Source organism: Megascapheus bottae, chromosome 34, assembly GCF_031878675.1.
Source record: "Megascapheus bottae isolate mThoBot1 chromosome 34, mThoBot2.hap1, whole genome shotgun sequence".
NCBI classification, from domain to species: domain Eukaryota; kingdom Metazoa; phylum Chordata; class Mammalia; order Rodentia; family Geomyidae; genus Megascapheus; species Megascapheus bottae.
This window is the reverse complement of record NC_143542.1, coordinates 4,298,254-4,307,969: the sequence shown is the minus strand read 5'-3', so window position 1 is coordinate 4,307,969 and position 9,716 is coordinate 4,298,254. Positions and strand designations below refer to the sequence as shown.

At 61.6% G+C, this 9,716-nt stretch overlaps 2 protein-coding genes across 2 annotated transcripts; one reads left to right on the top strand and one right to left on the bottom strand.

Moving 5' to 3' along the window:
- Positions 1-443: 443 nt before the first annotated feature.
- Sap25 (Sin3A associated protein 25) lies at positions 444-2,937 on the top strand. Its single transcript, XM_090324077.1, has 6 exons — positions 444-879; positions 931-1,113; positions 1,850-1,953; positions 2,047-2,200; positions 2,364-2,461; positions 2,563-2,937. Exons 1-6 carry the CDS (start codon positions 444-446, stop codon positions 2,857-2,859), a joined length of 1,272 nt encoding a protein of 423 aa, XP_090180203.1. The 3' UTR covers positions 2,860-2,937.
- Positions 2,938-4,124: 1,187 nt separating this feature from the next.
- Positions 4,125-5,637, bottom strand: LOC150042692 (insulin receptor substrate 2-A-like). The gene is made up of 2 exons (XM_090324076.1): positions 5,271-5,637; positions 4,125-5,116 (listed from the first exon to the last, which is right to left on the bottom strand). The coding sequence occupies exons 1-2, from the start codon at positions 5,635-5,637 to the stop codon at positions 4,125-4,127; spliced, it is 1,359 nt and encodes a 452-aa protein (XP_090180202.1).
- Positions 5,638-9,716: the final 4,079 nt, after the last annotated feature.

Sequence of the window (9,716 nt, the reverse complement as noted above, 5' to 3'; positions counted from 1 at the left end):
GTGTGTGAGTGGTAGTGCGCGTGCGTACTCCATGCATGTGAGCTCCAGTGTGTGAGGGGCAGCACGTGTGCGCACTCCACGCGTGTGAGCTCCAGCGTGTGAGGGGCAGCGCGCGTGTGCACTCCACGGGTGTGAGCTCCAGCCTGTGAGTGGCAGCGCGCGTGCGCACTCCACGCGTGTGAGCTCCAGCGTGTGAGGGGCAGCGCGCGTGTGCACTCCACGGGTGTGAGCGCCAGCCTGTGAGTGGCAGCGCGCGTGCGCACTCCACGCGTGTGAGCTCCAGCGTGTGAGGGGCAGCGCGCGTGCGCACTCCACGCGTGTGAGCTCCAGCCTGTGAGCGGCAGCGCGCGTGCGCACTCCACGGGTGTGAGCTCCAGCCTGTGAGTGGCAGCGCGCATGCCCATTCCATGCCTGCGAGCTCGGCGTTTGGAGTGGCAGCGCGCATGCGCGCTCTGGCGTGTGAAGCGCTCCCAGCCCCGCCTCCAGGGGGCGCACGCCGGGCCGCGTGGGCGGGGAGCCGCTGGTGGCGGGAAATGCGCGCTGGCGTCGGCGTGGGCGACGCCCGGGAGCGAGGCGAGCGGCCACGTGACCGGGCTGGGCTGCCGCGCGGGCCCGGCCTGCCTCACACGCGCTCGGCACACGCGCCTGGCATGTTGTCCCGGCCGAGCGCGCCTCAGGGCCCGGGTGGCGGGGGCGCGGAGGAGCTGGGCATGAGGGAGCGAGGCCGGGAGGCGACGGAGGAGCCCGGGGAGGAGGAGGAGGACGTGGAGGAGCCGGCGGCGGCCCAGGAGCAGCCGCAGGAGGACGCGGAGGAGCAGGACGACGAGGCCGCGGGGGAGCAGGGCGAGGGCCGCGGGCAGAGCCTGGCCTGGAGCGCGGGCGCGTCGGCGTGGGCGCCGGCCGGGTGAGGACGGGCGCCGCCCGGGGAAGGCCGGGGGGCGGGGTGGGGGGGCCGTGGGCACCGCGCCGAGCATCTCCTCCGCCTCCCCAGCCTCCATCTCCAGACCTCCGGCCCCGTGCACCTCCGCGCCGGGCCCTGGGTCCAGCACGAGCTGCTGCTGCCGCCGCGCTGCGCCCCGCATCTGGGCCCCGAGCGGCCCCCGGCGACTCCAGGTAGGCTGGGCCCGCCGCTGCCTTCGCACCTCCGCCTCCCTCGCCTCCCTCCCGGGCTTTGAGCCTGGGCCGCCCCTGACCGCGTTTCCCGCCGTTCTGATCATTGGTCTCACAGACTGCTCCCTTTCTTTTCCCCTTTATTTTTTAATGTTGCCAGTCGTGGGGCTTGAACTCAGGGCCTGGGCGCTGTCCGTGAGCTCCTTCGCTCAAAGCTAGCCAGTATTTAGGTTTTTTTTCTCTTTACCAATTGAGCCACGGCTCCCTTTTTGGCTTTTTGGTGTGGTTCATTGGAGATAAAAGTCTCACTACCTTTCCTGCACAGGCTGCCTTTGAACCACCGTCTTCTAATCTCAGTCTCCTAAGCAGCTAGGATTACAGGCATGAGCCACCAACACCTGGCCTAAAACCTTTTGTTTTATTCAATTAATTTATTTTGCCAGTCCTGGGCCTTGAATTCAGGGTCTGGACACTGTTCTTGGTATTTTTTTTCAAGGCGAGAGCGCTACCGCTTGAGCCACAGCACCATTTCTGGTTTTTTTTCTACGCATGTGGTATCGAGGAATCAAACTTGGGTCTTTGTGCATGTTAGGCAAATACTCTACCGTTAGGTCAAACTCTCGGCCCGGAAACCTTTTATTTTCAATGTGATGTTGAGAGTTGGAACTCAGGGCCTTGCTGAGTCTGCCCCACCTCCAGCTTGTAGGCCTGTTCTAATCTCTTCAAGTGTCCCCCTCAGTCCCACCTCCTCAGATGGCTTGGGAGGTGACCCCTTCCAGGACGGCTGTTTTGTCACCATGGGACCCTAACTATGAGGCTAAAACAAGATCTCATCTGACATGGGTAAGTTGGGGAGACCTCATGGCTCTGGCTTGGGGTGATCTAGGTGTCTTGGGAAGGGACAAAGGCTCCAGTAACCCTTCCTGCCTTCCACAGGGGCCCAGCTGTGGGTCAGGAGCCTCCTTCTCTAACCGGACTATGAGTCATCCTTCGTTCTACCCCATTTATGAGGCGGCTGGCAGGGGGTACCCTGTGCCAGCGCCCCCTGGAGGGCATCATCATAACGGACAACCCATGCCCAGGGATGCAGGTACTTTCTCCAACCCCTTTCCTGTGCTGCACCAACTCCAATGTACTGTTTCCCAGTGGGAACCAGGGACAGGAGCCCTCAGGCCATCCCCCTCCTCCCAACACACACACACACACACACACACACACACACACACACACACTCACCATGCTCCCTGCCCTAGGAGTCCCAGTGATGTGTCGGGAAGACTTTTTTCTCTTGGATCCTCTGCTGCCACGTGGACAGCGTGTTCCTCTGTACCTGGGTGAGCCTCCTCAGCAGGTGAGATCAAATCCCCCTCCTGCCCACAACCCTCTCTCACAGACACCATAGCCTCTGCACAGCGCCAGGGAAGAGGAACCATTGCTCCCTTTTCTTTTCAGGCCATGGGCCCCATGAAGCTGTTGGTCCTGCCACCTGTTATGACCCCCTGGGTGTACCCTTCTGCACCCCAGGGCAGTTCCACCACGGCCTGGCTCAGCGGGCCAGAGCTGATTGCCCTCACCGGCCTGCTGCAGATGAGCCAGGGAGAGCAGAGACCCAGCGCTTCAGAGGCTCCCCCGGCCTCCGCCAGCCTTCCAGAGCCTGATTCCAACTCCCAGGAGACCAGTGGTGGTCAGAGCTGCTGTGACACCACCGATCCACCTGTTACTCAGGATCCAGATTCCCACTGTCCATAACCCCTTCCCCCACGCCCCCAGCTAGTGCGGTTTCCTTTCGCCTAGCCTAATGTATTGACAGTAAAACAGCAATGGCATACACAAGTCTCCCTGTGGCAAGTGGCAGAGGGAGGGGGGAGGGAAGTCTCACATACTGGTCACCCCGTTGGTGTGGGGTGGGAAATCTAGACAACATGGCCACTGAGCAGGGCACTTTTATTGGGTCAGTCCATAGTCCAAAGGTGGGGCCAAATCTCTTGCAAGCAAAGATGTGATCAACTCTGCCAGGCCTGGAGAGGCCTGAGCACATTGCTCAGGAGCACATTGCTTTTGGGAAGTGGGCACTCATGGTAAGATCCCTGCAGTCCCAGGAGTTCCGCCATGAGGCCCCATAGGACTGGATGACGGTTAGGATTTTGTTCTTGATTTTCTGTGCCAGTGCTGGGGCTTGACTTCAGGCCAGGGTGCTGCCTTTGAGTGTTCAAAGGTTGGGTGTTCTACCACTTGAGCTAGCCCTCCACTTCCAGCTCCCTGGTGGTGAACTGCAGATGAGAGTCTCACAGACCTTCCTGCCAGGACTGTCTTCAAACTGCCATCCTAGATCTGTCTCCTGAGTAACTAGGATTGCAGGTGTGGGCCACTAGCTCTCAGCAGAGAGAAGAGTTCATAAGACTAACAAAGGCACAGCTGGTGTGGGGACAGGTTGTCCACATTGGGGCGGGGCTTGGGGGGGATGGTTCTTCCTCCATATCTTGGCCAAAGGCAGCTTGAGACCAATTCCATAAGGATTCTGCGAGGAAACAGGATGAGGATTTTAGCTGAGAGAAGCCAGGCCTGTCTGTTATTGGGGAGGGGAAGGGGTGTGGATATTCTAGAATTTTCTTATTTTTGCCAGTTCTGGTGTTTGAACTCGGGGCCTGGGCACTGCCCTTGCGGTTTCTCCAGACCAGTGCTCTGTGGCTTGAGCCACAGCATCGCTTCCTGCTTTTTCTGTGCTTGTGGTACCGAGGAGTCGAACCCAGGGCTTTGTGCATCTACGCAAGCCCTCTACCACCAGGCCACCCCCAAGGCCCCTGGAGTTTTCTTTGAAAGAATCAGACTTGGGGGTTTCTTAGGCAACACCCCTGCAGGGAAGGGAAGTGGAGGGCTGAGCGGGGTCGCTGGCCAGGTCACAGCCCGCCTGCCCCGGGGCCTCGCGAAGGCCGGGCGTGGAGGTTGCAGCACTTGAGTAACATGGGCTCCGTTTTCCGTGTGCCCTGTCGCTCACCTGTTGGCCTGGGAAGGTTCTAGAACTTGATTCTCACATAGGCCTGCGGGGGGGCTCTGGGGGGGCCCCCGCGGACCTCCAGGGGGGCGACCAGGTCCAGCTCGGTGTAGTTGAGGCAGCTGTCGGGGGCGGTCGCCGCGGCCTTGGCCTGGACGCCAGCGCACCTCCGCTCCCGCAGGAGCCTTGACCAGGATGGCGGGCCCGGCGAGGTGCCCCGCCGCGCGCTGTCCCCGCGGGGCTCAGCCTCCCGCTTCCCCGAGGGGGACCCCGGTGGGAAGGGGTTCATGGGCACGTACTCCGTGCCCTCCGCGTGCCGGGGGCCCGCGCTGCCGTCGCGCGGGGCTGCCATCCACACGTAGTCGCCCCCCTCGCTGCCCCCCATGTGCACGTAGTCGTCCAGGTCCGGGTCGGGGGTCCCCGCGGCGGAGGCGGCCCCGGCCCGGCCCGGCGCGCCCGAGCGGGCGGCCGCGGGCACCAGCCGCGCCAGCGTCCGGAACGTCGCCTGCGCCTTCTCGCCCAGGCCTCTGGGCCGCACGGCCGGGGCCGGGGTCTCGTAGGGCGAGAGGGCGGGGGGCGTGGGGGCGCCGGCCGGGGGGGCCCGGGGCAGGGGCTCGGCCCCGCCGCCCAGTCTCCTCATGGCGGCCAGAACGGTGTCATGGATGCTCCGGGCCACCACGGCGTCGGGCGCCTGCAGCCACAGCTCCCCGGGCCCGGTGGGCGCCGAGCGGCCGAGCTCCAGGACGAAGAAGGCATCGGCGTGTCCGCAGCGCCGCACGCTGAGCAGGGACAGGCGCAGGGCGGGCGGCGGCGGCGGGGCGCGGTCATCGCGGGAGCCCCGGCTCCCCGGCTTCCGCAGCAGGCTCAGCGCCCCGGAGCCCAGGCACAGGCGGTAGCTGCCGCCGCCCAGGCCCTGCGCCCTCCCCAGCCCCTTGGCGCGCAGCGTCACGGGCCACACGTCCTGGAACGGCGGCGCGAGGATCCAGGCCCCGGGGTCGTCGAGGGCGGTGGGACCTAGGGAGACAGCGGGGCGGTCAGGGGCGTCGGGGGGGGCGGCGGAGACGACGCTTCGCGCTTGGACTCTTGTTTGGCCCGGGCGGGGTCGGGGGCCCCCTCGCCAGGCACCGGGAGCGCCCTCCCTGCGCCCGGGCCTCGGGCCTCGGCTCACCCGGGGCGCCGGCGGCGTTGGCGGCGGCGCGCACCTGGAGCAGCGCGCTGTACCACGCCTGCTGCTCGGCCTCGCTGGCGGCCGCCACGCCCAGGCTGCTGTCGCGCGTGTAGACGACGATCAGGTGGCGCTGGCGCGCGTCCGAGCGCTTGCTGATGGTGCAGGCGCCCTCCAGGCTGATGCAGCGCCGCGGCCGCGCGGGGCGGGCGGCGGGGGAGGCCGCGGCCGCGCGGAACTTCTTCTCGCTCTCGTAGCACTCGAGGCGCGGCGGGCTCGCGCGCAGCACGAAGAAGCGCAGGCTCTGGGACTTCTGTTTGCGCAGGTGGCCGCACAGCCGCACGTCGGGCGGCCAGGGCGGGCAGGCCATGGCCGGTGGGCCGGGGGCCGCCTCCATGCACCTGGGCTCGCCGCTCGCGGGCTCCATCCTGGATCCACGGCAAATGAAGGTCCCACGCTGGGAGTTGAGGCAGAGGGCAGCGCACCGCGGGCACCTCCCAGGCCTGGGCTACCTGGGCTTCTAGGGCCGGCCCTGGACCCCTCCGGCGGGCCGCCGCTCCAGTCCCCCCGTCCCTTGCTGGCGGGCCATCCTCAGCCCAGCCCGGGAATCTGACCGGGCTACCAGCACCCTAGGGACCAAGTCTTGGAAGGGGCGGGGAGTGCGGGGTCATCCCCACCAATGGGTGGCCGCGCCGCGGGGGTGGAGAAGGGCCACGCCTGCCTGGGAAAGCGACCCGAAGACCATGGAGCTGGCGATTACTGGGCGGCCATGCAGGCCACAGCTGTAGCAGCCCCTCTGGCTCCTGGGCCTCCAGGCATTGGTTTTCTCTGTACCTGCCGCTCCCCCGTCCCAGGGCTGCTGACGGGTGGGCTAAAGTCGGATTTTCAGGCCAGTTTCCTCCCCTCCTTCCGGGGGGATCAGGGTACAAGGAATTGTTTCAGGATAAACTTTTGGGCTGGTCCCTTAAGGATACCCCGTGGCTGTCAGCTGAAGGTGGTGGTCCCTGCTGGAACCAGCTCAAGGTTCTGAGAACCAAAACGCGGATCCCATCGTGGAGGGTTGTCTTGAAAGGTTTGGAAAATACTGGACATTTCCCCACTTCCATTCCCAGCCCAGGAATGCTGGCTCAGTTGGGGCTGGGGTGGCATTAGCCAGGGCACACTTTGTTAGACAAGCCACAGTGGACACACAGCATGGCACTAGCCATGACCCATCCCCGTGGCATGCAGGATTCCTGCAGGGAGAAGCAGTCAGTCTAGAGGAGGGGGGTCAAGCTTTGGTCTCTGCTAGAGACATTAGTGCCTGAGGGCTTCCTGGTGTGTGAAGCTGGGATCCTGCAACACTTTTCCAGAGGCTGTGTGAGAGCAGAATCAATCAATACCCCAAGCATGGGTATCTGGTACCCAGGGCCTGGTCCAGGTACCACCCAGTGCAGGCGTAGCCGTAGCGCCTGTCTAGAGGCGGATGTTAGTATCTGCTGGATCCCTGGTCAGTAACCCAGACATCCAAGGCCCCAGGGCTTGTGTGCAAGATGTCAGCACATCCCTGTCCTTTGCAGTCTCATAGCCGCCAAGGAGACCACCTCAAGGAACAGGATGTATACAGGGCTCTGCCTGGGGTGCTCCTGGGGCTGGAAGCTTGATTAGAAGCTAGCCCAGTGCCTCATCCTGCCTTCTCTTCCTGCTTTCTTCAGCCAGGTGATCTTTCAACACCTGTCCTTGTGAAATCCCAGCTGCTCTCAGAGACAGCTGCAGACAACTCTGTGTCATCCTGCCCGGAGGTGTTGGGTAAAAGATAAAGCAGGAAACCATAGTAATTCCAGTGCCTGGAGTGTGGACAAACAGAAGTTGGGGGGGGGGTAGTAAACAGAGCCAGGTGATGTGACTTACCAGGTACCGGGAAAAAGCCTGGCCTGTATCAGTTACCCTAGCAAAACTGCCCTCCTTCCTATCCTGACTCGATTTATATAGCCAGCAGTCCTGGGTAGCTGGCATAGCTCTCCAGGGACAGCAAGTGTCAGAACCTCAGGTCTGCTAGCAGGCCCTCCCTTTCTACCTTTGTGTTCTGTGTGAGGTCAAGGCAATACATTCCACACCCCAGTGGAAGAATCTTGTACATGGGTGTGCACATGTGCACATATAACCATGCATGTGTTTCTGCCAGTCCTGGGACTTGAACTCAGGGCCTGGGCACTGTCCTTGAGCTTTCTCAAGGCTAGTGCTCTACCCTTGAGCCACAACACCACTTCCAGCTTTTTCTGTGTATGTGGTACCCTGGAATGGAACCTAGGGCTTCATGCATGCTAAGTGAGCATTCTACCACTTGGCCACACTCTCGGCCCCCTGGCTTTTTCTATGTTTGTGGTACTGAAGAATTGAACCTAGTTTGTCCCCTCCCCTTTTTTTTTCTTTTTTGTCAATCGGGAGACTTGAACTCTGGGCCTGGGCGTTGTCCCTGAGCTCTTCAGCTCAAGGTTACCGCCCTACCCCTTGAGTTACAGTGCCACTTCCACTTTTTGGGTCAGTTAATTGGAGATTAGAGTCTCATGGACTTTAGTTCCATGATCCTCAGATCTCAGTCTCCTGCCTCCTTACTAGCTAGGATTACAGGCCTGAGCCACTGGGCCGGTTAAACCTGGTTTTTGTGCATACTAGCCAAGCACTCTATCACGAGGCCAAACTCCCAGCACCTAGTGATTTGTTTTTTTTGCTCAAGGCTGGTGCTCTATTATTTGACCCACAGATCCACTTGCAGCTTTTTGGTGCTTAGTTGGAGATAAGTCCCTCAGGTTTGTCTTCCCAGGCTGGTTTCAAACTGGGACTGTCAGCTCTCGGCCTCCTAAGTAGCCAGGATTCCAGGGGTGAGTCACTGCCCCAGTGGCAGCCACAGGCTAGGAAGAATGTTACTGGCAGTAGGAAGCCAAAGGGAGGGCGCAGGCTGTCCCACGTGGCCTCTCACTGTTCTGTAGAGGGTGCCTGGGTACAGAGCCACACTGTGACCCCCCGCCTGTCAACCCGTGGCTCCCAGATTGGATCTGGCAGGCTGTGTAGACAGAATCCTGGGGCTGCACTCTGCTTCCTCATGGTGCCTGCAGATAGTCCAATGAAGACTGGAACCGGTCCAGAGGACATCATCGGCAGTGTGGCCACCGCACTGGCCAGAGGCATGTGGCAGGGGGAAAACTTGGCCAGAAGGGTGGTATAGGCTGGGTGAGTCACTTCCAGTCTCGCCGTGCACATGTGCCTACGTATAGCGGGCTGAGATCTGCAAACCACAGGCCAGACCATGCAAGAAAAACCCAATCCAGACTTTTAGCCATTTTGTCAGGCCAGGGACCTTGCCCAGTTCTGCCACTGACCCGGAGCGGCGTGGAGATGGAGGGGGCTGGGCTGCCTGTACCAAGGAAAGCAGCCGAGAGCCACCACTCAGCCAGTGCCTGTGGAAACATTTTACTTTCCTGCCCTGTGGAACTGGCTCAGTGCAGCTCGGGACTGGTCATCCACTCTGGCCAACGAGCTGGCCTGAGTCCATGTCAGACAGAGGGCTAGAGAGCCTGCAAGGAGTCCTAGGCCCAGGGGAGAAGAGTCTGGAATAAGGCTTAGTGTGACTGAAACAGCAAAAGCTGCCTCAGCTCCTGACCCCCGTGGGCCCCCTGTTCCGGGTTAGGAAAGGAGGACCCGGGCTCTGGGATACTCGGTGGCCTTGACGTTCCGGCTTTGACAGTCCAGGCACTGATCAGAATCCAGTCCATTGCACAGGGGGTTACAACCACACCAGGGGTAGCAGATGGTAGAGAAAAATACCAGAAGGGGAAGAGAGTAGGGGAAAGAGCCAGAGAACCAAGGGTACAGACTCCCCCCTCCCTGCCAGGAGAGGGAGGGAGGGGCGAGGCCGGGTGAGCAGGGAACCAGAAGGGGACAACTCTTGGCATTAGGGAAATACAAGCTTGGCTGGCCAAATAGCAGCTAAAGGTCTTTCCAGTAAAGTCTGTGAAGGAAAGAAAGAGACGGCCCCAACCCTCACATTCCTTTGCTGTTTTCTATGAGAGGCTCAGAGAAATGTCAAGAATGAACCGCTAAAGGCCAGGCCTGTGGCTTTAGTTCTAGGTCTTTCCTCCATGGGGGTGACAGGGGCACTGCCCTGTACCTCTGTCTGGTGGCCACATTCAGAGCCCAGACACCGGGCTATTGTATGAAAGTGTCACGTGGAGGGGTGGTGTTGACCCAAACATGGGGTCCACTCTGTTCCCCATGAAGCATCTGTTAGGCCCCACCCCGTGGTGTCTACTGGGACCCCACCTCAGCAAGGCAGCCCCCCTCTTCAGAGCCCCACAGCTCCCAGGGACTCAGGTTCTGTCTGCCACTCGGCCCTGTCCTTGGGCAGTCTACCTTGGTCATCAACGCAGACAGGCAGAACTTAGCCACAGATCAGTCACACTGACCTGACGT